Below are 27,650 nucleotides of genomic sequence, written 5' to 3' on the forward strand. Positions count from 1 at the left end.
AGCTTATCTAAGAAATGTGCAGTAAGAAAAAGGGACATCAAAGTCAAAGTGGACTAGAGAGCAAAGAAAATGAAAAAAATCAATGTCAATACGAGGAAACTGAGGAAAATGGTTTTAGAGATAGAAAATATCTCTGGAAAGAGGCGAGCAACAATGCGAGCATTGCTGAGATGTCAAGTAAAATGAAAGTGGAGAAATAACCGCCAGCTTTCCTAAGGGTCACTGATGACTCTGCCAGGGGCCAAAATGGAGAGAACATGTGAAAGGAGAAAAAGAATATCTAGAGATAAATAAAGATAATTCTGAGATCAGGACCTGTATTCTCAGAGCAATCTAAAGGAATTCAAGTGCTACAACACAGAATGTTTTTCTATAAGAGCATCAGAACATCAAAGCAGTATCAGAACACCGTAGTTCCCATCAATTGCTGTGTCAAAGAGAACTGTGCCCAAGACAACGGCGAAAGGGGCAACATTCTTGATAACCAGAAGAGATTTCTTTTTCAGTTCTTAAGGGTCACCCGGCAAGTTGAAAAATTTGTCAAAGAAATAATCTCCATCTTCACTCATCAACAGAATGGCAAGTAGAATATGTTGGCACAGATGTGCAGTCACTTTTTGTGGTCAGAAAGGACAGGAACTTAAGTGGAATAAGTAAAATTCATTAAGTAAAATTCATTATGTCTTCACCTATTAATTCATGGACTTTATTTGCTTAATAGCTGTAAAGATTTAATGATGAAAAGAATGTGAATGGTAACCAACACCACAGCACAGGGCAATGTTCATTTTTTCAAGTTTGTAGAAAATATAGAAATGGGTTGCACAGTTAAGACATCAGTTAAAATGTATTGAGATGCCTCCATATGTCCACAGGGGTTAAGGAGCTTGTTTGCATGTGATCAGTATGGTTCAATCTTCAGCATCATATATGAACTCCTGACTACCACCAGGAGTGATCCCAGAGCAGAGCTAGTTGTAAGCCCAGAAAACTGCCAAGTACGGCCTAAAAACAAAACGAAAAGATGCCGTCTGTACCTCAATCTTAAAGGCTGACAAAACTGTCAGGCCTCTAAGGCTCACATTTCCAAGATACTAATGACCATATTGATGAAATACTTAATGTGCAAAGTGACGCACTGAAATGGGAACAGAGTAATATAATCCAAAGTAAAAATTATTTCTATCTGGAGCTCACAAAAGATCTGGGTTACCGTCGGCTGCAAATTGCTGCTCCCCTGGCTGCAGGTCTTGCCGGAAGTCATTCTCCTCATCTGAGTCATCTGGATGATGATGGTGATGATGATGATGATGGTGGTGGTGGTGATGATGGTGATGATCATGAATGTTGGCATTATTCTGGGCATTATTATCGTTATCATTGTTAGAATTCTGGTTGCTGACCAGGGCTGAGGAAACTCCAATTCCAGTGCCTGCACTCAGGCCAACTCGAGCACAGCCCTAAGGGAAGACAAAACCACATGTTTATCGATTTATTTCATTTTCAAAACCTATTCATTTTCTCTTTAAGTAAGAATATTTATAAGAACTTTATTCCTTTCTTCACTATACCATAGGGCTTCTACAGAAGGAATGTAACCATTAAGAACTGATGAGAAAACATAATTCACTGAATCATGAAGTTCTTATTATACTGAGAACATAGCATTCATCTGTGAAGCAGTTTTTAAGTAACATTTTATATAACTGGATAACCAAGCACATACTACTAAAAAGAGTTAAAAAAGTAAAATATTTCAAAATGAATTTCTAATATACATTTACAGTATGAGTTTCTAATTAGGAAGAAATCTGACTTCCTAACTAATTTTACTAAGTAGTAACTTTTGTATTAAGCTTGTATTTCCATTTCTGTTCTTACCCTACTGCCAATTAATAAACCTACGGGAGATTACTTCTCACTTTTTCTTTCCCTTCTCAGGAGAACCCTTAATACTTATTTATAAAAGACCTATCTTACTATAACATTTAAGCCTTCACTGGGGCTGGGAGTAAAAAGTTCTATTAGTAACAATGTGAAGGTGCATTGTTACTAAAGACTATCACTTAGGTTTTGTTTCCTTAAGAATCAAAATAAATAACAGCTTGCTCAAAGTGACTAACTTTGGGTGGCTCACGAAACATCTGGTCCAGTGAAATAAACTCCAGGCTGGGTAACAATTCAATAAATTGGCCAAAGGAATCCAGCTTTAAAGCATGGCACCGCACTAAGTTGATATCAACCAATCGAGTCCATCTTGAGTGGTCTGTTGAAGAAATGACATAGCAAGAGAAAATGTAAGAAGCACTTTCTCCACTTCAGATGAATTCTGCTATATGTCAGAGACTCTCATAACTTTTCTCTTTAATTTTTCCAGATTTCTTGATCTCTTAACTTGGTAACTCTACTGATGGCATCTTACCTAATTTCAGTGTGAAAACCTAATTTCTTGGGAATCATTAAACTGAAACCAAGTCAGCCTTGATTTAAATGTGATCCACTCAGCAACCAACATATCAATTCAACATGTCCATTTAGTGTTCAATTTCTTTAGGACACTAAAGAAAATTGGTGTATTCACTTAGAACATTATGCGGCTATTAAGAGAATGAAGGGGAACTGCATATGCTGCTGATATTGACTGCTCTCCAAAAGACACTTAGTGCAAAATACAAGTCACAGGACAGTGTATACACATTAAGATCCTTTTGTATATATAAATCAGTTTTAAAATGCTATACATGTATAGGCTGCAATATGCACGAAATAATTTGTCCAGAAGAATATACAAGAAACCATTGATGGTGGTTACCTTTGAGAAGAGGAGACTTTTCATTTTGTACCTTTCTGTACTGTTTGATACTGTTTATCAAGTACATGTATTACTTTAATTTTTTAAGTGTTAACAGGAGTTCTGAGTGATGGGATTATAGGCCATTTTTTGTTTTCTTCTTTAAACTCTTCTGTATTTAAGAAAACAAACAAACCAAAAACCCAATAAATGTTATTTTTTAAAAGTGATCTACACCTGCTACAACCTAAAGTTATTATTTCCCAGTAACTTCTAGTTGCAGCTGGGGCAGGGGCAGAATTTCATTTCTTTCTGGTGGACGAGAAAGAAATTTCATTTCTTTCATGGCCATTCAAAAGAGTGAGTTCAGCAGAGACCCCAGAACCCTTAGATGGGTCTTGTGGAATGGTAGAATCACTTGAGAAGTGCATGAGATAGTGGAAAAGGCTATTCTGCAGGCCACAGGAAGGGGGGGCTTCATTTAGTTCACGGGGATGTCACAATGAAAATCCTCCAGTTCCACATTTACTTAAAAATTTATGAGTCTAGGTATTAAAAGAAGCTTTTTGATTAATCATCATTTATCTCTACATTCTTAGGGAGAAAAATGAACTTCCCATAAGAAAAATATCAAATGCAAAAATCACACCCCTAAGGGAACAGAATGGAAAGAAAGCTCTGAAACAGTCTAGAATTCTAAATCAATAGAAAATTTTATCTCAAGTTAATGTCTGCACCTAAGTCCCTCAGCCCCCTAAATACATATTCACATTTTCTTTTCAGGTGGTGTACTATTTTGAAGGTAATTCACAGAAAATAATATCCCAGGTCACAGCTCTTAACCTTAATTCCATGATCAGGGTGCTTGAAACCATAATCTGGCTATTATTCATTTATAGGCAGTGAATTTCATTTCAAAGAAGAATTATATATATATTTCTAACTTGACTCTTATTTGTAAGATTCCCAGAGCTGGTATGAACAATTCAAATAAAATATGCACATTTTATGTTAGGAATGAATCATACCACACAGAATATAGACATATTATTTTGACATCAATAATTTTTTAAAAAATAAAATAGAAAAGCCTATAGTACCTGATATCCAGTTGAATGGGTTATGTAGATGGGGGCAATTATAAATTGCCAGATACTTGATACAGGAAAAAACTTCATTGACTGCCTTCATTCCTATATCAGTGATGATACCGGGATTCTCTACCACATCAGCCAAACCATACTTCACTAAATCAGCATTAGCCATTCTACCTACAAAGAAAAATCAATTAAAAACCATTTTTAAGTGTCAAAGGGTATTGTAAGTGCTATACCTTAAAACTTATGATGGTCACTCTCTGTGATTTTGTGTCATTTGTCGAACATTAGCTCAGGTTTGGACCTATTTTAGATTAGGTACTCTCGATACAAACAGGAGCACTTCTTTTATAAGATAGGAATTAAAAGTTAAGCAACAGCTAGTAGCAAAACTTTACATTCGTTTGATTAGCAAAGGAACAAACAAAGCAAACATTTTTGCAGCAAAACTGAGGACTGAATTATATTAGCTAACAATTAAGGTGGTTTTATCTTTTAAAGAGGAAAATAAAATCTTAACATTGTAACTCTTTTCTCATAGGAAAAGGATCATGTTTTTAATATGACCTGCAAAGAGACGGGTAAATTCTGATGATCCTTAGGGTCTACTAGACTAAACAGAATTTAGATAGGAAAAAGGGTGTAAGAGTACCCTCCATCTTAGATTATAGCACTGAAAATTATACTTCAATCCTTGACTTATCATTTCTCTCTTCTGCATGCCCCTTACTCTTCAGGGTCTATAAAATAATCTGCACCTTGGAGAAGAAAATCAAAAAGGACTACACCTAGCTAAATTATATTCAATTTTCATCTAGCATATAGCACTGTGGGTATAGAAACTCAACACATGTTGTAATCGATGGACGGAGTACAAAGCACACTCCGCCCCAGCAAAGCAATCTTGCACTTTGATTTAAAACTAGCTCAGAAAACAACCAAACAACCAAACACTCCAAACACCTTACAATATGACTCTCTGTGTAGTTCCATATCAATTTCCTATAGTGGTTTTGGTCTTTTATTGTTTTTTCTTAGATTTCACTTCAATAGTATCATTTACAGTTTAGTTGGGCCATCTTAACTTCCCTCTTCTAGGCCTTGGACACAAAATTTGCCCTCTCCATTAATGCAGAGTAATTCATGAACTCATCCTGCTCCTTGAGAACTGTCAGCAAAAATGCTGCAGTCCAATATGACAAATTCATACCTTATATTCATTCTTGAAACTACTTTGTCATGCTTAAGGTTTCTTATTTTACGCATTCCCTTCAAACTCTTGAGTCACTTTTGTTTCATTCTCTTCAGTCAACTGGTCAGCTAAAAGTAAATGTGACCATGTATACATGTACTGACTACTTTCAAAGTGTCAGATACTTAGAAAGTCCAAGCTTTATCATTTGTTAAACAGACGCAAGAGCACGTTCCTCTTAGAACCTCCAAACGAAAAAGGGTAATATAGTCGTTTCAACTTAGCAGAGGAAAAACCAAGGGGAAGAGAAGAAATTTGTCCAAGGTCCTAGGAGTTAACAACAGGACTCGATCAATTTCTTTCCCCCGCTGCAAGTCCCAGCATAAGGACTATTCTATACTGCTTCACTTCATAATCAAGTATGACAATGCTGTCAGCTCTCCACTATGCCCTGAAATCATGAATCGAGGTAAAGGACCATCTCCAATGTGATTTTTTTATAAAGTAATATAAAAGCTTTGTCTCTGGTTTACAAGGCCCTCTGTAATAGACATGTGATTCAGGTTTTACCGGGGCTACCCTATCACACTTTCTGAAGAAACACTTCAAAACCTACATTACTGAGGAGGGAGAGGAATAAAAAGGTTTGAGAGTAATCTTTCCTTTTTTTCTAGATAATCACCTGGCACCTATTTTGTGATATAGAATTCTCAGTAGTCTCTGTTGGAGTAGAAGTGAAAACATATGAAAGAAATGGATAGGCTACAACAAATAAAAAGAATAGTTTCTAAAACGGTGAATACAGACTATTAGATATGAAAGATACATAAAAAATAAAACATGATGAGTCAAAAAGGGCTTTTCTGTTAAAAAATGTCTTCCAAAAGAAACAAAAGAGAAGAAATGGCTGGTTTATAAAGATCATGCTCAAAGACAACTTTCAGTAAACTTAAAGGTGAACATCAAATACATATATATATGTGTATATATATATGTATTTAAGATGATATATATCAAGGTTGAGCACTGGGAAGAATAAAAAACAAGATTACAGAATACCAATTAGCTATTATCTAAGAGAAGTTTGTTATGTAGATATTGTAGATACACAAAGATAGCAACTTCATTCAAAACTAAGAAAGCATGGCTTCAAATACAGTGAACTTATGTGAAGCTACAGAAATAGCAACTTTAAGCAATCTTGGTTGAAATAGTTTTTCTAAAGTTATACAGATTAAAAATGATTCCTAAATTGGTTAGAAAATAATTTAACCTTTTGATCCTTCCCTTGTACTAACAAAGAAATGTAATCCCACCAAAAGTGCCAAATTATTGTGAACTATATTAGAAATGAAAAATGTCGTATTTTAACATCAATGTCCTGAGTAAAGAAATTAAACATTCTTAAATTCTTCTACTATGCAAATAAGAGCCATAGAAAAATACCAGATCCATAGACAAATCCATAGAAAATAAAAATCCATAAAAACCCATAGAAGATTCATAGAAAAATCTGGTATCACTGTGCGAGCTGAAGAATGAGTTGTGGGCTGGAGAGAGAGCTCAAGGGGCTGAGCATCTAATTCACACGCAGGAGGCCTGGGTTCAATCGTCGGAACTGCAGAGTCCCCTGAACACTGCTGGACTGACCTCTGAGCAGAGCAGGGAGACCCTGAGCATCCTCAAATATGGCCCTAAGCTTTTTAATTACTAAAAAGCAATTAAACTTGTTACAAATCACAAAGGGAAGAAACAAATTCTAGCAAAAATATAAACATGCCAATGGCAGAATTTTTTCCATTTCTAATGGCATGAGGGAAAAAAACTCTGAAATCATGAACCGACATGCATTCAAACCCAAAGGAATGAAGTTGCAACTGTAAATGCATTCTAGAAAATGCTGTGAACAAGCCAGCCAACAGCAGTCATCATTAAATAAATACTGACCATTATGTGCTCACACTATCTGGAAAATCCAGAACCCAGCAGACTTATTATGGAAATGAACAGCATGGGCAGGGAATGGACCCTCATTTGTGAGGGCCATCAAAAGCTTCAAGAAGTGTGGCAGATCAAACTCAACAAATGGAACCAAAGATGAAATTCTGTGAAAAAAATGAAGCAGAATGGGAAAGAAACTTGGGCAGTAACGTAGAGACAAAATCATATATATATAGCTAAGGATCTTTGAGGGGATACTGTTAATCACTTTTTTCTATAACATGTTAAAACTGGTGGCAATACAGAAGAAAAACGAGGTACTTCAAAGTTGAAATTTGCTTTTAAGAACTGAGAGCATCTAAACTTTAAGTTATCTTCACTTCACTTCAGGAAGATAACTGGCATAGCCCAGTTTGGATTTTAGTTTGTAATTAAGTTCTCTATAGAATTCTAAGGAATGAAATGGGTAAAGTCTTACTCTGCAGCAAAAACTCATCTACATATCCCAGATGAAGGGTTTCAAACTGAGGGAATTCCAACTCTGCCATCTTAAGGGCAGAAAAGACACCATCTTTGGTTAAGGAAGGCTGGATTCGAACTTCATGTAACCTAAGAGCAAAGAGATAAACAGTAAAATTAAAGCAATTAGAATCAAGATTCTTCCTACAGTAGGTCTTTGAAAGTTTACTGGGATGTCTGATGGATATAAAGGACAAAGAACATTGCTGTCCCAGCAAAGTGATCCTGCACTTTGATTTAAAACTAGCTCAGAAAATGTTTAAAACACCAAAACATTCCAAACTCTTTACAATCTGAATCTGTGTAGAGCTCAAGTTTTAAACAGTATCCATTCAATATCCATTCTATTAAATAATATCAGAGACTTTTTTCCTTTATGGGAATATCCTGCTGGGCCATAGGTGGCACACAGAAGTTACAGGAAATAATAAACTAGATGGTAAGAATTGCATAGTCTTATTTATAAATGCTTTCTTAAAATAAAAATCAGCGTTCTTAAAACTAATTAAGCGAAGGTGAGAATCTTTTACCTGGTGCTGATACTTCTTTTGAGATCTCTTGTAATGTTTTCTATGTCCTATTTAAACAGAATGTGTTCCCACTGCAGAGATGCCATGGTACCCTACCTCTCAGGCTGTTTCATCTGGGGCAATTTGGAGGTAGGTGGGAGGGGTGAGACTCACCACCTGCCCCAAAAAGCCCTAGCAGCTAAAAACATCCAGAACTCAATTGCTTGTGGCTGATCTCCACAGGCTCGGATAAGCCTAATCCCTGAGGGTATCCGCTGAAAAACCCAGGTATGCAGGACTTGTACCGGAAATCTCCAGGCTCGCACAGTCAGGAACGGGCTACCTTCGGCCATCTCCCTGTGCTTCCAGTAGCCTGTCAGTCACGCCCACAAACTGCCTCGGTGCCATGTAAGCTCATTAGCAGCCATGATCCAGAGATTCATAAAGAACCTCAGAAAAGGAAGAGATCAACTCACTACAGAGATGCCTCCAGACCCAAAGTCACCTACCAGTTAAAAATTTAATTCTAGTTTTATCACCCTATTTAAAATCTTAGAATTCTTGGAGAGCACAGCTGCGGTTATGCAACATCTCATATTCTATACAAGGGTTTAATGACTCCAGGGTGATACAACAATCTTCACACACTTTCTTCTGAGGAAACCTTTGTGGATCATCTTTTGCAGAGTATACATAATAAGCAATATACGAAATAAATTATTATGTTCTGCTTTGGAGGCACATTTTGTGGATTGGCATGGAATAATTTGAAATATGGTGGTGGGAAGGTGTAATGGTTGTGGGATAGGTGTGGTGTGGGATAGGTGTGGGAATATTAAATATAATCAATCACTATTAACAAGTTTATAAAAATAAAATTTGAAAAAATATAAACAGAATGCATTCCATAGAACAATATTTCTTTACATAAAATCAGAAAGTTCTGTTTCATTTGTATTTGTAATGTTCTATTGATAGAGTTTTGCTTCTGAAGAAAGAAATGGTTAAATAACACTGTAAGAGTTGACTTTGATAGGTAGGAAAAATGAACGTTGCAGAAACTGATAAAAAAGATGTCTTAAAAAATATAAGATGGGGGGCTGGAGTGATAGTATAGTGGGTAGGGTGTTTGCCTTGCTCACGGCTGATCTGGGTTCAATCCCCAGCATCCCATATGGTCCCCCAAGCACCGCCAGGAGTAATTCCTGAGCACAGAGCCAGGAGTAACCTCTAAACATCGCTGGGTGTGACCCAAAAAGCAAAAAAAAAAAAAAATTATTATATATGTGTGTGTATATATATGTACACACACACACACACACACACACACACACACACACACACACACAGTGGGGCTGGAGAGATAGTTCAAGAGGGAACTCGTCTTGCACATATGCCACCCACACCTATCCTGGGCATTGCAGAAGGTAAATTCTGAGGCCCGCCAGAAATGATTCCTGAGCATAGAGCTAGAAGTCCTGAGCCCAGCCACGCATAGTCCCCAAACCAAAAATATATAGATATGGTTTGATAAGGGACCCTGGAAACATTTTTAAAAACTATTTTTCCAAGCGTTCGCCTTACAAGTGGCCAACATGGCCGACCCGAGTTCGATTCCTCCGCCCCTCTCGGAGAGCCCGGCAAGCTACCGAGAGTATTCGATATGCCAGACACAGTAACAACAAAGTCTCCAATGGAGACGTTACTGGGCCCGCTCGAGCAAATCAAATATTATCACCAACTAAAACAATTCAGAATTATCTGAAAAAATGAGAGGGTCGCAGCAAACACCAGCGCTTCACTGTGGACTTTTTGCTGCTGGACCCTCCGGTATACCCAGATAACTGACTGCTTCTCTGTAATGAGACTGAACTTGTTGGATCTCTGGAGTGCAATCCAACTCATCATTGGTTGGTAATAGCAAACTACCAAGAATGACCTGACTGCTTAGACAACGCCCAGATAGTATAGCCTGAACAAGGCACGATCAAATTTCACATTCATATTTCTCTAAATTTTTGTGAAGCTAGAAAAACAAAGACAAAAGATACACCATGGAAAAGAAACCTACCTACGGGCAGCAGTGATGATGAGGTAACCAAGATCTACTTCAAGAGCATTTTTGCAAGCTCCCAAAACAATAGTGTGCAAATTCCTAAAACCACCTAAGGAAAAAGATCAAAAACAATAAGCATTCCTTTTGTGGAATGCAACCCAACTCATCATTGGTTGTAATATTATTCTATTACATGATTATACTGCATTTTAATTCTCTACTCTATTGATGAAAGACATTTGGTTTGTTTCCATTTTGGATCTATGTTAGCAGTGCTGTTATGCTATTGATTCCAAAGTAGCTTGCTCTATCCCTCTGATGCAATGAAATACAGTATGCTTACACTTGACTTGATTAATCACTGACAAAACATCTACAAATGTAGTGTGTGCTCTTACTTAAACATATGCTTGTTACCAATGGTACCGGATGATTTTCCAATTATCATTTTGGATACCCAGTCAAATACTTAAAATTTTCAATTAATAATTATTTTATCTTGTTAAACTCTGGATAGTTTTATTGCAATGAAAGGATTAATATAAAGCACATTCTGTTATAATCACTATTTAAAATACAAGAAACCTAGAGCAAAACTTTTATCTTTTAAAAGTCAATATCTGAGAAATAGAAATGATAACAAAGTGACAAACATAAGTGGCACTTCATATACTAATTATTAAATACATCTAAGGTATTAACATTTCTAATGCTGGAACTCTATAGGAGACCTAGGGTATCTAAGTCAAAATAAATGCTGCATTACCAAAGGCCACTGGAAGTTCTGTCAGCATTTCTAGGCAAGATAACTAAGACTCCAAATAACTAAGATGTAGTAGTAACTTACACATATTAACATGAGAGAATATGCCCCACACTCTGAAAAGATCTAGTAACACTACATCAAAAGAAAGTGTCAGTTCAGGTTCATAGTTAACTTGTTTTCCATAAATATGCCAGCTAGGAAGTACAATTACGAAAAAGCATTAAGATAAAAAGCTCAAAATATTTTTGAGCTATTTTTATATTTGTGGGTGCTCCCCGGGCAGTGCTAAGATCGGACAAAGGGGAGTAAGTGGGAGGAGCATCAGGGATAGAACTCAGTGCCTTGCACATGCAACATGAGCGCTCTACCACCTGAATCACATTCTGTCACTGTCACTGTCCTCCCGTTGTTCATTGATTTGCTTGAGTGGGTCCAGTAACATCTCCATTGTGAGACTTCTTGTTACTGTGTTTGGTATATCAAATACGTCATGGGTAGCTTGCTAAAGAAAAATGAATACCTGATCTCCAGCTGTCTTCAACTACATGTTGAATAAGACCTCCTAGAAAAGGAACTCGAACCATTTCCAAATGTTCCAAGTTTCGGGCAGAGGCTAAGCCTGTTACTAAGGGGACATATTTCAAGGAGTTTGTGGGTCCTAGAATAAGAAAAACATAGTTTAATGAAAAAACACTGCTACAAAGGCAAAATTTCAACTCTACTTAAATGACTGACTTAAAAATTCTGTATCTAAAAAGGATAACTAAGTTATTGATTCTTTATAATTTTTATAAAGTATTGACATTTTTGGAAAAAAGATTTAAATTTTTTTTCTAAAATACTTTTAATATGCATATAAGTATTCACTATCCAGCTAATCACATACTTCATTACATATCCCTGGTGTGACCAGTGTCTGAAGATGACAGAAGACATCATCCTATCTATCAAAGTGTGTAGTTGACATGGAGGTAAAACACAATTATAAGCATAAGACGCAAAGGCAGACTATATCAAATATATTTTTAAAAGACTTGCCGTATTACATGGAAATTTAAGAGAAGACAAATATAAGTTGGAAGATACAGAACTTCAGAATATATCCTAGTATGGAGGAAGGGAGTGCATATCCCAGGACTGTAGCACTGTAGCACTGTCCTCCCGTTATTCATCGATTAGCTCGAGCGGGCCCAGTAACGTCTCCATCTTGAGACTTGTTGTTACTGTGTTTGGCATACTGAATACATCACGGGTAGCTTGCCAGGCTTTGCCGTGTGTGCAAGATACGCTCAGTAGCTAGCTGGGCTCTCCGAGACAAAAAAAAAAGGTAGAGATTAAGGTGAGACACTGAAGAGAAAACTGGTATGGTGTGTACAGTGATATAGTTCTTCAAAGTAAGTCATGAAGGTATCACAAAGGGCTTGGTTATTAGGGCCTTTGAAACCCCTCTGTAACTCTAGGACAAGCAAGACAAGATTTCTGAAGATTTCTGAACAAAAAAGCATTATCATAAAAGCACTGTTAAATGTAGACTAACCAGATAATCAGATAACTACTTATCTGCTTGATGATTAAGAGATTAGAGACTAAAACGGCACACAAATCAAAATATCCTATAAAAAGTTCCTAAAAGAAGGACATGACAGCAAATATTTCACTTGCAAATAAAGTTGCAAATAAAGTTGCCAAGTTTCTATTAGCATATTTTTAGTAAAGTCCATGTATAATCCCATTATACCTGCACAGTTTCTCATGACGAAAGTTCGCAAGCTGATACAAAGAAAGTCTTTGAAGGGCTGTGGTTTAGTGAGTCTTACCCACTTCATGTAAAGGTGCCTTAGCATTGGAATACAAGGAATTTCAGGAACATTCACTCCTAAAGCAAATACATATATAAAAAGAAATCACAAAAAAAGGTCTTCATTCTGTGTATAAATTCAAGTGTTTTTTTTTAAGTTGAAAATTTATCACTCATTGGCATTTTCAACAACAACAAAAAAATTACCCAAAATTCATTTACTAAATTCTACTTATTAAATTCTGGTTAAATAAACTAATTCTGTACAGTTGGCTTACTTACTTGTCAAAAACTAACCAAACCACAACAGGCACTTTAAAAAAGGGAAAGTGGTACATAAAAAATATTTTTGCATTTTATATACATCTTCTCATAATCCTACACAATTTCCACAATAAATTTTTACAGAATATTTAAACGAAGAAAGGTTATTGAATTCTAACCTGTGAAGATGTGGAAGGTATATAGAAAATTACCAGTTGCTAGGGTGACCAGGCAGTGCCCATTGCCTCATCAGTGAAACACCTTTATTTCTAAAATCTATAGTTCTAAAGTGACTGTAGTTAACTTGGTTCTAGATATCCAGAGAAAGAGACAGATTATTTCTACAAATGTATAAATCACCAAGATTTGTGAAAGTATCATAACAGTCAGTTAACATGACTGAGAAAAGTGAGAAATTGGTCAATCATTTCAATATTCATATTGAAGTTATTTTATTCTTTGACCCATAGGGAATCATACATATAGAAAACCACATCTCAGAGAGAGGGAATGTACGGTTTGAGGAAAAGTCAGGATTTGTGAAGAAGTATGATAGGTAAGTACAGTCAAGTGAATGGAAGGAAGCAGCTTAAGGAATTTTCTCAAATCTAAACATTGTAAATTAGAAAAGGAAAGATAGTCTCTAAAGAAAAAAATGTAAAGGATTTAGGGTGATGGCTTTCAATGGCTGTAGCTAGCAAACCCTCAGTTTAAATCTGTTTAATGTAACATTTTAAACTCAAGGTAGCAAGAAGGCCTGTTAGCAACAGTAATCAGAGAAAGAAAAATCAGATTACTTGCACATTTGTTTCTTTGCATAATGTATCTACTATCAGGATACAGATTTGACCTGATTCTATCCTCCACCCCCCAGTTCCAAAATTTAACTTTTTTGAGGGCCACAACCAGCGGTGCTCAGGGTTTACTCCTGGTTCTGTGCGCAGTGATCTCTCCTTGTAGGGGGACCATATTGGGTACCAGAGAGCAAACCTGGGTTGGCTGCATGCAAGGCAAATGCCCTTTCTGCTATGCTATCTATCCGGCCATCCCAAAACAGTAACTTTGAACTATTCATCCATACTATGCTGTATCAGAAGGGAAGTAAAATTGGGAACAAGTATAAAGAAAGAGAGGCAGAAGACAGTTACTTCTATGCTCAATTCACATTTTGATTGAAATCCATCACATAAACTAAGGATACACCTGGCTCATTAATTTACCATATTCCATCACCTAAATCAAACAAATTAAAGCATTTGAATAAAGTTTACTATGTACAGATATTTACAATGATCTGTGACAGACACTAGAGACAATAAAGACAGAGTTACTGATTTTGTTTTGAGGCCACAACTGGTTGGACTCAGGGACCACTCCTGGAGCTGTACAAGAAACACTATGTAGTGCTGGCTGGGAATTGTACTGGTATAGCTGCATGCAATGTAAGTGCCTTAACGCAGACCTGTATTTTTGGTACCAGTCATTACTTTATGGAGTTTGTATTACAAAATTCAGAGAGCACAGAGTATCTTTATTATCTAGATATCAAATCTCGAACAAGCTCCTTTATCAGAACCATTTCTTGGTCTTGTAAATTAATTAACGCTCCAGGCTTTTTACTCTCTAGTACTCCATAACTCTACACAGAAGTCTTATTTAAGTAACAATATTTCTTATCATTCCCGCTGCCCTCCTTTATGAAACCTCCTGATTCAGTTTCACAAATTTTCAGTTCTTTGCAACTATCTCCACAATGAGTAAGTTATTCAGATGCACAGTATGTAGATTATAACATAATTAAATTTTTAAAAATAATGTGAGTAAAATAATAAAAATATAGAACATTTCCATTACCATAGAAAGTGGTACTGGAGAACTCTAGAGGGTAGAACCAAAGGTGGATTTTTCTAGAACAAGAAGTTTTCCAACTCAATGGAAACAAACAATAAGGACACCTACCCCCAACTCTGTAGCTTTCAGAACTAAAAATTGGTCAAAAAAGAAATAGGTTGGGGCTGGAGAGACAGTACAGTGGGTAGGACGCTTGTCTAGCCAGGTTTGATCAGCATTCTGTATGATCCTGAGTCAAGAGTAATCTCTGAGGACAGAGCCAAAGTAAGAGCTGAGTAACATCAGGTATGGTCCAAAAGCCAAGGGGAGGGAAAGGCGGGGGCAGAAAGAAAAGAAACAGCTTTGTTGAGGTTGTGAAGCAGTATCTCCCCCACCCCACATTCATCCCCAGAACCCTTAACTTGTGTGTGGGGGGAATCAATCTATAAAATCACTTCTAAAATTCATTCTATTCCCTTTCAGTGAATATTAAATTCGAGGTGTCACAAGCAACCCAAAAAACATGTACTCACCAACTAAATGTAAAGTTTGAATTTTGGCTCCTATAGGGATTTTCAGTTTATTTTCAGGGGGAATTGGAAATGCTCCATTACGATTACGAAATTTCCCCAAAATATGAACATGTGGCATGTATGTCCAAATGGATTCTACCAATTCCAAATGAGATGTTTCCACACCCTAGAAAATTATACCAAAGGCAGCATAAGAAAAGTTTTAAATTTAGCATCCAAAGTTTCTGTTTCTATAAGATGCTAAGTAATTAATGGAATAAGTAAGCTTCTTATGGATGAACAGGCATTTTCTATCATCCTTTTGATTTGTTTGAGATCACTTAGTTGATGTCGGGTATGCTCACCACTAGGTTTGGGCATGCCTGCAGAGCTTCCAGAACTCCTGGAATGCTAAAAGCCTCATGGCCCCGCACTCTTCGTCTCTCAAGATATCTAGGGTGAAGGCCATACAGCTGCTCAACATCTGGCATCTTTTTCAATAGTGTTAGAAAACTGGAATCTGTGAAGCCTGAAATCAAAAGTATTGAAAGTCATGTTACTAAGCACTTATAATTTTTATCAAAAGTTAAAGTTTCCTTTTTAAATTCTCAAAAGGCTAATGTGACAACTTAGACAAATGGTTACAACTGAACACACAATCTTTTAGCAACAGAGAAAAGAGTGTCAGAAACTATTACTTTTGAGTTAATTTCTTTAGAGCAGGGAGTTTATCACTGCTTTTTTGTTGTTGCTACTACTACTGTAGGCATTGAAATTCTCAAATGTTAACAATCTTTGCAACCCATTTAATTTGGGACTGCCCCACCTTGTGAATAAAGGACTTCCTACCTGATCTACACAACTGTCCCTCTCACACAAAGATCTGATCCCTAAAACACTAGAGTTCTGCAGAGAATAATACTCAGGAAATGAGTAAAAGATTATCCTTGTCTACATGAACCTTACTGTCACAAGCTAAGTACCATTTCATATGGGTTCCTTTAGTCTATCTCTATCCATTTCCTAATAATGACTCTGCCCGTTCTTATTGTTTCTTGGACATTACAGACAATTCCTTCTTTTGAAAAAGAAAGATGCACACCAGTTAAGAAAACATAAATGATCCAAATTCAGAGGCCATGTGCTGACTGAAAACGATCTAGGTCAGCAATGCTCCACAGTACCAATTAATCAGAAGGAACCAGAGAGACAGGGACTTCCCTAGCCACAGATGTTAGTGTGATATGTTGGAGACAAATCTGTACATACGATACTTTATTATTTGGGTTTTTTTTTTAATTTTTAATTGAGGCGGTTATAGAAAGTAAGCAGAAACATTAATTCAAGGATATAAAATGAAGCTCAAAATCATTATACTATATATACACATAAATACACATAGCTAAGGTTTTCAGAAGTTGTTCAATTTTTACAGGGTCAGTTCTGGTTATATGTTCAACTTTAGAATCTGCATAAGTGAAGAGAAAGAGGAACCTCAAAGACTCATTTGTTACTCTGAAGTTTTACCTTCTTTCTGGAAAAAGCATGAAAATCCAAAGTGATCCTGGTATAAATCATACAGTATTGCACACACATAAGCCTTACTTAACCTTTATTAGATAGCAGGAATAGGGAACTTTTTCTCTGCACAGGGCTATTTGGATATGTATAAAGTCATTTGCAAGCCACACAATACAGATGGGCAGAGGCAGCTTAAGAAAAAGTGGTTATCTATCTGTCCCATCGTGTACCTGGGCCAGATCACACGATTTTGAAAACCCTGTATGTCCCATATGCTGGACATTCCCCACCTCTGCTACGTAAAGAATGACTGTAGAGAAGTGCAGATTCTTCTCTAATTTGGTGAGGGATGGAGATATTAAACTACATCATGTGGGAGTTCTGTTAATCTGCCTCTTTATTAATACTAGTTTCTGTAGTAGAGCAGCTTTACAAAAACAAGTGTGTGTTTACCAAGAGAATACCATTATGGGGTACTGGAAAATTATAAAAACCTGCATTGCAGAAGGAAGGACTCCTTGTCTAATGTGTTAAAGACATTTAAACAGCATGTATTCTACACTCAAACTATGAAACAGGCTGATGAACTTCCTTAGGAAGTAGAAGAAATAAAAAATAGACCTTCAAGGCAGTGTAAAACCTCAGGCTAAATTTTGATCAAATCTATAAACCATCTGAATTAAGTTAAACAAAACTCTTCCTTCCCAACCTACAAGATTAAGAATGCCTTTCTCAAACTGGATGGGAATATTTTTCATTTCCACTAGGGCTCCACTGAATCTAACAAGCTAAATATACTTACCACTTGGCATGTATTCCCACCACCGCCCTGCACAGAGATCCACAACCCTCACAACTCTGAGATACAAGGTCACTGCTTCTTTTAGCTTCCGGGATAAACATTCCATACACATAATATCCTGCAGAGGGAGGTACCTTTGTGAGAGAAAGAAACTCATATTTAAAGTGGGCAAGAGTGTCCTCTGATAAGTTTTTTTCCTTCCTCATTCTCCCACCCCTAAAATGAAATACAACCACAAGAATATTTAAGAGATGTTAAGGTTAACTTGCATACAGGAGTTTTTTGTTCATTTTACTAAAATCAGAAGTCAGAAAAATGCTAAGTAGTCAAAGATAAATTAAAAAAGTATATGTACATTTTAGTGTCTTTCAATCACTAATAGTGATCCCTAGAAATTTCCTGCTGTAACACAAAAAACTTACTGCCGCTTAACAATAATGTGCCTGGATAAAAATTTACTTTATTAGATTTTAAAATGAATACACAAAATACTATCATAATAATGTTGTTTAATTTTTTTTTCTGCAAATTATTTCCCCCTATTTTAGCAAAAAAGCAGCAAAAAAAGAGTGAAAAAGCACGGCTTTGGAGTATTTGGAATATATAATTTTCTTCCAAGATCTTTTCTCTTAGGGCACCCTCTCTGATCAAATTATTACCTAAGTTTTTAAGTAAGAACACACCATCTGAGCACAATTTCCCCTTTTTCAACTTCTCCAGTTAGCCCGTCCTAAATTTTTCCAACTACTTTTTTTCTGCTTCTGTTTTTTTTATGTAACATCTATATTTGAAAGATCACAAACATTCTTTTTCTTTCTCCAAACACCCTTTCCTGGTATACCTAGATTAATGATAATGGTGATGATGATACTAATAGGTAAAAGCTACCCCTTATCCAGCTATCATTACATAACTCTTTTATAATCTTACATGTAGATCTCTGCGACACAATCTGTCCCTAATTCTCCTTTTCTCTTCTATGCTCAATCTAACCCTCTGGCTCTCAGCAAAAGTTGTACAATAGAAAAGCACTGCTACAAACTTTCAATTACTGTGGCCCTTGTTGAGTGTGTCAACATCTCTTTCTGGTTCTCTTAAAACCTACCTCCAATTGTCTAAACAGTCCCTTCATTGTGTTATCTATCTTAAAGTATCAAACCACTATTTCTCATTTTGTACTAGAAGTCTCTCTGAAGCAGTGCTGTTATAACGCTTATTTTACGAGAAAAGCTGGCTCCACAAAGCTAACCACTTTGCAAAAACTCAACATCTAGGTACGAGATCAACACAGAGTGACTCCTGATTCCATAAACTATGCTAATTCTAAAAAGCAAAGTCTAGGTTGTCTGTTAAGCGTTTCTTTGTTTCATTTTTTTTAACCTTTGGTTCCTTTCCCTTCCTTTAAGAGTAACTACAGAAAACAAATAAAACTTTGCACACAAAGTATTAAATTGTTAATTTATAGTCTCTAAACACTGGACACTCCAGTGGGATAATTTTCAGGAATGATAATATACACAAAATGTAATTTTAAAAAAGACTATTTCTAAATTAAGCTTTGTCACTAACAGTTTTATAAAATTCCTCCAAACTATATTCCTAAGTTAACAGTGGACTCCCTTTATTTTCGTTTTACTCTGTTTGGATAACTTTGGGTGCCACACTGGCAGTGCTCAGCGTTTACTCCTGGCTCTCTGTTCAGGGATCACTCTTGGAAGAGCTTCGGGGATCATATAAGTGCTAAGAACTGAACCCAGGTAGGTTAAGTACAAGGCAAGTAAGTACCCTGCCCGCTGTTATCTCTAGCCCCTATTTAACAAGACTCTTGTTTCAATTACATGTGAGTACATGTCAGTCAAAAAGGTCAGAAATGTGGTCTTGTGTTACATGTATAAAGCACTATGATTAAAAAAAAGAAAACAAATCTATCAATTAATAAGAACTGGAATGTTAAGAGTCAGAATTCTCTGCGACCAAAAATGTACTCTAATTTTAACAGCTAGGAAGTTAGGAATGGGATTTAAATTTAACTTAATTTAAATGAAGTTGCCAAATACAGCTATTGGGCAACACAACTTCTAGGTAAATGAAAAAGTATCAAACTTACCTAAAAATATGGCAAAGCACTTCATGTGAAAGTTGATTCATATAGTCCTTTGTTTCATCTGGTATGGTTTCATCAAGGATTTCATTACTCATGAGACATGTTTTAACAATTTTCTTTCTTGGACCCATTTTTGCGTTACACCAGTATAAAAAAACAAATTTCAAATCTTCCCTCTTGGTTGGTTACTTGACTTCAATGAACCTGAAAGCAAGAGAATAGAAGGCTAAAGCAAACCAAACACAGATGAAAAACATATCCTATAAAACCTACGTAAAGCAAAGCTTTATTATTTATTTTTAAGGAATGCGTCATAAATCTGCATATTATCCCTGTGAAAGGGCCATGCTAATTCTCTAAATCACTCCAATTTCACTATTTGTGCCACCAGAGAGAGTCCGGCAATGCTTATTTTAAAATACAAGAGTACAGACTACATTCAAATTAACAAACATTAGACAAAAGGCACAGACTGTCTTTTTTCTGAAGATAGTAAGAAATATAAAAATGCATTACGAATAGCAAAAATATCCAGAAATCAGGAGTCCTAGATTCTAAGTTTTATTTTACTGCTTTTCAGCTTTACTCAATTTCTCCATTTAAGGTTATTAAGTCAGATTAACAAAACCTGTCCAATCCCAGAAGCATCTGATTCTAGGATTGCCCCAATATAGATGACTTTTTTGGCTTCTAGTCTTGTAACTACCAGAAACTATATTTATTAATTTGAGTCACCTTTTCAAATCTTCATTTCCTAACCTGGATGATAAAATAATTCCAAGTACTTTTTTCACTTATTACACTTCTACATATTTATCTGTCATATCTTAACTATTTCTTAACTTAAAATTTTGAGAGCCTGGAGCACTAGTACAGCAGATAGGGCACTTGCTTTGCACATGGCCAAGCTTCGTTCAAGACCCTCAGCATCTAAGCACACAACCAGATGTCAGCCCTTGAGCATCACCAGGTTCCCCCTCCCAATAATAGAGTTGAGATCAGCTGCTTTAAGTATTTTGGAAAATACAAAGATTTATAATGTGAGGGGGGTTTCCATAAAGGCACAGAGTTCCTTCTGATTTCTGTTTAATAAGAAAGCTAAAGAGCTTTGCACTCATGTTTCAAGATGTTTCAGTAATTCCAAAGATGGCTGATATGTAACCTTGAGAATATACTGGATAGAAAACTTAAAATTGTAATCTAGGTTCGTTATAGATTAATTTTATGAACTTTATAGAGCACTCCAATTTAAGTGGTCCAGTTCAGTATAAACTTATGAAATAACCACACACTCTTAGAATTAAGAAAGCTCTAAAAATCATCCCTTAAAAAGAATTTTTAAAAAAGTTCAAATATATAAAAATGTATCTGCTGAATAAACTCTCCCACAAACATAAAGTGCCTCCCTTTCCCAAACAAACATTTATTTTCCCTACTGTAGTTAATTGGATTCCCATACTAGACACTCGGAAGTCATACTCAATATATTAAGATCTTTCACCCTTTGGAAAGACTTAATGAAATCTTGCCAAATTAATCTACAGGACTGTTCTTACAACCATGTCTACTCTTCTGATTTTCTGTAATGGCTTCCTAAATATCTACATAATTCTACTCTGCAGTCTACATTCCAGTACAGTAAGGCCTGGAAAATGGTCAACCACAGAGCAGGCTCATAATGAATTTACTGAAAAACCTGCTTAACATACACTCCACACTGAAGTTAAAAATTATCTTTTTCAACATTTCTCTATGAATTATACAAAAAATGTAGAGCATGTCTAAAGCATTACAATTTGCATAAAAGAAAACTGTCACGTGCTGTGCTTGTTTGGGGCATTTGAGAAGAATCCATGAAAAAAATGTGAAAATGGTTGCCTCTTGGCACTGAGGAAAGGTGTAGGAAAGAGACTTGGACTTTCCATATTCTGGTCTCTGCCTGAAAACTTTAGATGACTGTTGCCCAAAGTAGGGGCTTGCAGCCCAGGGGCTGAGGTGAGTTGCTGCAAAGATTCAGGTTGGCAGCAGCAGCCTCAAGTATACTGGGGAGTGGTGAGTGATTTTTTTTTTTCTGAAAAGGGGACAATAGGTTAAATACGTTTTGGCTGATCAATTATATTAGAAAACAAGCAAAGACAAGCCTACAAGAACTGTTTCCAAAAGGGACTCCCCCCCCCCCCCCCATTTTTCCTTGGAAGGACAAATTTTTCCAATTTATCTTCTGGAAACAGTCTAAAATCACCTTTCCAGTATCTGCTTTCAATCCATACCACTTTCCTCAGCATACTGACTCCAGCTGCACCCAAATCCTCAACTCCCCCTAACGAATGCTGAATGCTGACCATTCATTCCTATTTTGCTATTAACTTGACAAGAATGTTCTATTTCTTCCCTTCATTTTCATTTTTCTGTTGTTTCGTTTGGGGGCAATACGCGACAGTGCTCACTTCTGGAGGGTTTAGGAACCTATGGGGTGCAAGGGATTGAACCTGGGACAACCACGTGCAAGGCAAACATCCCCCCTGCTGTACTTTCTCTCCTGCACTTCTTTTCTCTTGTTTTTGACTAGAAAACCATCTACCTTCAAAATTTGGCTTAAATATTAAATCATCTGTTAAAGCTTCTGATTATCCACCTTTTCAATCTTCTGAGGCTTTAATAATAATTTTTTTTACTCTAGCAACCTGTATCTCCTGCTCTACATGTTAAGTCCCTCCATGTTAAGTCCCTTGCTCCTAATAAATTCTCAAATATCTAATACATGAATTTTTGATCAATCTCTCCTTTATCCCATATGCATTCAATTGTTTCAAGGCTACTCAGCACCAATTTCACACTCCTATAAATTCTGTTTGCTACCAAAGTACTCAATGATCTCATTGACATGTGTAACCCCCAATGATCTCATCAACATGTGTGTAATACAGCAAAAATGTAATTAGCTTTTACTCCAATAAAGATGCACAATAAATAGCTACAATATAGCATATGAATTCCTAAATCAGGCACAGATCAATCCATGGATTATTCTAATATTCTGACTTAATCTCCAGCACAGGACTTACTTTTAGAATCTTCACAATTTGTATCCTTCAAGAATATCATGATCCTTACTTTTTTGTACTTATATATCAAACTCTGGTTTAAACTTCTCACTATCCATAACATCATCTTCAAATTCTGGCTTCTATCATTCATTCTTATTTTGTAATATTATACTTTTGTGTAAGTTAGATTTAAGAGCCGTCAAGCACACCTTACAGGCCAACATTGTACATAGGTTAGGTCTGCAGCACCACAAAATCCACTTAGTCTATCATGTGCATAAACTCTACCTACCAAAGGCTAAAATTTAGGTAAAAGATACTATATATACATATATATATGAACATATATATATATTTATTTCCCATATCTTGCCTAAAATTGAAAACACATTCTTGTAGCTACCTACTCCTAGCAGGTTTAATAGTAACTCCTTACTCTAAGTCTTCTGTGGGAAGAACCATGTAAAGATGAACATGCGGTTCAAGATATGACCTCCACCCTACACTGAGGGGTGTAACAGATCAGGGCCTTTAGCCAGATGAAATCTACCAGGCTTCTCCAAGTCAAGTGTCCCTGAAAACGTTCAGTAGGTAAATAGCTGCCCCACTAACAGACTCATTAATTATTCCTTACCAACACACAAACTCTACAAGAACAATAACATCGCTTCAATTCCACTGACATGAAAGAGCATTTCAAACAGAGTCACAGAGGTCTAATACCCATCTGACTAGAAAACACCATGCATGCAAAAGTACCAAGTGATGATGCTATCTCTTCTATGTGTGCACTATTTCTTCATCTTTCTTTCAGTGACGTGAGCGATAATAATGAGAATAAAACACTGCAATGACCACTCATATCCTGGTTTCTTTTATTTCCACCCCTATATGAAACCTATTTGCAACTTAAACAGCTCCGAACGGCAGGGAAGGTCCAAAGACCTGAGAAGGACAATACAGAAAAAGAAAAGGAAAGCTCTTCCAGAGGCACTTCAGAATGTCTAACAAAGGAGGCAAGGGTGGTGAGGGACAAGCAAGTGTTAAGTAACAAGAAAGCTTAAATTATTTGAAGACTATAATGTTATTTCTAGTGCTATTTTTAGAATTAGTCAGTTCTGGTGCTCGGTCTTTGAGTATCAAAGAAATGCTCTTCAGACAGAATTAAAGATTCTGCAAATGTTGATAAAAGTCTGAGGATCCTGAGAGAATATCCAACCACATAGCACTTAATTTTTTATGGGCCACATATATATCTGAGACTACAATAAAGACTTGCACATTTTCTCCCTAAGAGAAAAGCAAACTATACCTGAATCATGTAATGCTGAATTACCTACACAATTTCAAGGCCTTCGAAATATACCAAAGCTCACCCAGAGGTCTGTATCCAAGACTGGCTCCTTCAATTTTCAGACTGTCTGCTGGAAGTGTTGCTCAAGGGCACATATTAAGTACTAGGGGCTCAGCCAGAAGTCAGACTACCAGTCTGTACCACAAACCCCACCATCAAGTCAGTCCTCCTCACTGCAACTGCCTCCTTGCATTTCAAAGGTACACCACAGTGTTCAGAGAAGGGTTCTGGATATTCTTGATAAAAGTGCTGCAGACTACACCCTCTTTCACAAATAAGGCCTTTTGGCACATCCAATACAGACTTCCTTTAGTAGCCTAATCTCAGCTCTGGGTATTCCACAATCTTTCTGTGGCTATTCTTAAGCCTCCCATTCTAAGTCTAGGAGTTTTGTTAAGTTTTGTTTTTGTTTTTTTGTTTGTTTTTTTGTTTTTGCTAAAATAGTGTATCTCTCTAAGCATATAGAAAACTAAAGCCATATTAGTCACAGGAAACATGATTTTTTTTCTGGCAGCCCCAAGTGCATTTTGAATCATAATGCTTGAGTTTGCCTCATGAGCCTTCTTTAAGCCAGGGTCTTCTCACAACAGCCTCTTAGGGACCCCTTTTCTTCCAATAGGTGACATCAAATCTCCTACTTTGAATAGAACTACACTATCACCTGGTTGTTCTCAACTTCATTCTGGTTGCTCCCAAATTTATATTCTAATTAAAAAAAATTTGGGGGGGGGCACATCTGGTGGTGATCATGATTACTACTCTTGGTGGGGCTTGGGAACCATATGGGGAGCTGGAAGGACTGTGAACCTGTGTCAGTAGCATGCAAGGCAAGCATCCTACCCACTGCCCAAGCCCAATTCTCTTCATTTCTAATCCTTAACCCTTATGGTTACCTCTACTTCTTAACAAGAAAGTGCCAACAATTCCTTGCTTGCAAAATCAAGTTATTTTCCTTTAAATCATCTATTTAAAACTTCAAGCTACAGTTTCTATTATGAACCTACTCTTTCAGTCCTTCAATGTGTCACAATCAAAAGACATCCTCAACCTGTTCTATCTTGTCAATAACATGCACCTCTGCCTAATTTATTCTACAAATTACTCAGGTCACACTTACTTTTCCAGGGTATCTGTCTCTAATGAACACACAACTCACAGCAGAGATAAACCAACATAGTTTGCAACAGACAAGAAAACTTAGAAAACTCTTTAATTAGATTTGCAAAATTCTTAATTTCCCATTCTGTCTGCAATTCTGAGCATTTCTTTAGAAAAACTTCATCCATCCCCACACCCAATAACTGTCCATGAAGAACTTGGTGGTGAGACTTACAATCTCAGAGTGGAGACAGATTCCAACTACTAGGTGCCAACAACCTCAGTGATTTCAATTCACAATAATTTACTTGTCATTATACTAACCCAAAACACCTCTCTGCCCTTTAAAATCTGCCAATGTCCTCAGCCATTCTATCTGGGCAGAGGCTATTGTGTTCGGGTTTCTAGTACTTGTTCTTTTAGAACTTACTGGCATCACTTTGCTTGTTTTCAAGTAACCTTACATGTCACTTACTGCTCAAACGGAAAACAAAAACCAAGAATTACAGGGCTGACAGGATTCTGGAATCAGAGTTCAACCCTTCATCTTTCAGTTAGAGAAACTGAGGACCAGACAGGAAAGTCAGTTTATCCAAAGCTGGAGAGACAGAAAGTGCCTGTAATGAAGCAAGGGCCGAGTGGTGTTCAAGTCTAATTTCATCCCATTGGATCACTTTATTTTAATAAAATCTAGATTTTCATTTCTCCCATTCTAAACCTTAGCAACTTTACTTTTTTTACTAAAGTAGCTCACGCACATAGTAAATTTGCACACACACACACACACACACACACACACACACACACACACACACCCCTTAACCTAAAAGAACATTAGAATCATAGCAATAACACACTTGCTATGGTAAGAGGAAAGGTGCCTTAGGGACCACCTAACTGGTTCATTGCCAAGGAAAGCCAAAAATTGCAAAGGCAGATTTTCCATTCTACAGGATCATGCAGTTACCGTGCACCCTCCAGACCCGAATCTTTTATCCCCTCCCTCTGAAAAATCATATCCTCAACAGAACCACCATTCTATCCTTCAGCTAGGAGGATGAAAAGGGTGATAACGAGGCAATGACCTACTCTAACACGTTCATTAGACAGGTGAGAAAGCTCTGCCCAGTGACCCAGCAAGTTAATAGCAGCTCTAGGACAAACGAACATAAAAGCGCCTCTTTTTTTTTTTTTTAAAGGGGCTGTGTTTTACAGCAACACAGCAATTTACATAACAAAGTCTTCAGGCTCCAGCGTCTCACGGCCCCGGAAGCACGGGCACCTTCCCGAGTGCCCAGCTGCCCTTGGGCAGAGTGCTGCCGGGGAAGGCCACGCGCTGATGCGGGTCCGCTGGTGACTCCGAGGCCCACGGCGGCCCACGCCCGCCCGCTCGCGGCCGTCTCCGAGGGAAGACTCCGGGAAAGCGGGCGGGGAGGCCGATCTGCGGCGCTGGCCGGGGGGAGGCGGGGGACGCCCCCAGCATCCCGCACACCCTAGCACAGACACGTCGACTGGGCAAGGTCAGCGGGAGGGTCCGTGGGCGAGGCCGGGCGTCCGGGCTGGGCTGCCCCGTGAGGGATGCGGGTGTTCACCGCGTCGCCAGGGGCATCCCCGCAGGACGCCGACCACAGTGGCCGGTCCAGTTTACCCAGCCAAACCCTGACAACACCAAGATGTGGAATTCGAGAGGTGCGGCGTGCCCTAGGGGGGTGCCCCGACCTTCCCCCTCCGCTCGGCCGCCGCTTCTCCGGGCCCAAAATCTTGGGTCAGGTTCAAAGGAGGTGGCGGAGCCACAAGCAGGGCCTAGAAGGCCAAGAGCCACAAACCTCGATCCTCCGCGGCCCGAAGGGAGCGCGACACGCAGGCGGCGGGAAGCCCGGAGGTCCCATCCGGCCGCCCGCACCCCTCCCGCGGCGCCCGGCTCCTGCGACCCGCCCCCGGACCCCAGTCTCACCTCGGCCGGCCCTCCGTCTGTTATTGTGGTTGAGAGGGAGGGAGGAACGCCACCGACGCTTCCCGCGGCCCCCCTCCGCCGCACTTCCGCTTCCGCCGTCGCCGAGGCATTTCCGGAATGGACTCATCCGGGGCGGAGTTGCAGTCCGAATCCATCTTGGGTGTGGAACCTAAGCGGCGAGGCTCGGCAGCCATATTGAGTGTGGCGCGTAAGGGCGGTCAGCCCGGTCCTTCTAAGTAATAATTGAAGGATTGTTCGCTTTATCCTTGGAGCTAATCTCAGCTGAGAATTTTAATGCAGAACCTTTTAAAGAAAAAAAATTCTTTTTCAGCCATTATAAGTGAAAAGTTGTATTTAGTGGTCAGCAATGCAGGCTTTAGATCCAGAAAGATCTGGTTAGTTAAGAGTTTCTCTACTTATTGCCAGAGAAGAGCACTCAACAAAGACTTAGGATTGTCATGTGAAAATGAACATCTTGAAAAATATTTTCATACC

General features: G+C 37.8%; 1 protein-coding gene across 3 annotated transcripts in view; it reads right to left on the reverse strand.

Moving 5' to 3' along the window:
- The window catches only part of FBXO38 (F-box protein 38), a 45,859-nt gene extending 18,628 nt beyond the window's left edge, over nucleotides 1-27,231 (reverse strand). For 2 of the 3 annotated variants that reach the window (XM_056124513.1, XM_056124512.1), the window contains exons 1-12: nucleotides 27,156-27,231; nucleotides 19,706-19,906; nucleotides 17,599-17,732; nucleotides 15,641-15,804; nucleotides 15,297-15,462; nucleotides 12,610-12,747; nucleotides 11,392-11,529; nucleotides 10,121-10,214; nucleotides 7,500-7,630; nucleotides 3,892-4,062; nucleotides 2,124-2,266; nucleotides 1,214-1,460 (exon numbers count right to left, since the gene is read on the reverse strand). In XM_056124513.1, the coding sequence (XP_055980488.1) occupies nucleotides 1,214-1,460; nucleotides 2,124-2,266; nucleotides 3,892-4,062; nucleotides 7,500-7,630; nucleotides 10,121-10,214; nucleotides 11,392-11,529; nucleotides 12,610-12,747; nucleotides 15,297-15,462; nucleotides 15,641-15,804; nucleotides 17,599-17,732; nucleotides 19,706-19,833 (1,654 nt within the window). In that variant the 5' untranslated portion in view covers nucleotides 19,834-19,906; nucleotides 27,156-27,231. The remainder of the gene's footprint in view (nucleotides 1-1,213; nucleotides 1,461-2,123; nucleotides 2,267-3,891; nucleotides 4,063-7,499; nucleotides 7,631-10,120; nucleotides 10,215-11,391; nucleotides 11,530-12,609; nucleotides 12,748-15,296; nucleotides 15,463-15,640; nucleotides 15,805-17,598; nucleotides 17,733-19,705; nucleotides 19,907-27,155) is intronic. The other variant, XM_056124511.1, reaches the window with a different exon arrangement.
- Between the last annotated feature and the right edge of the window lie 419 nt (nucleotides 27,232-27,650).

Source organism: Sorex fumeus, unplaced genomic scaffold (genome assembly GCF_029834395.1).
Source record: "Sorex fumeus unplaced genomic scaffold, SorFum_2.1 ptg000051l, whole genome shotgun sequence".
Classification (NCBI taxonomy): Eukaryota; Metazoa; Chordata; class Mammalia; order Eulipotyphla; family Soricidae; genus Sorex; species Sorex fumeus.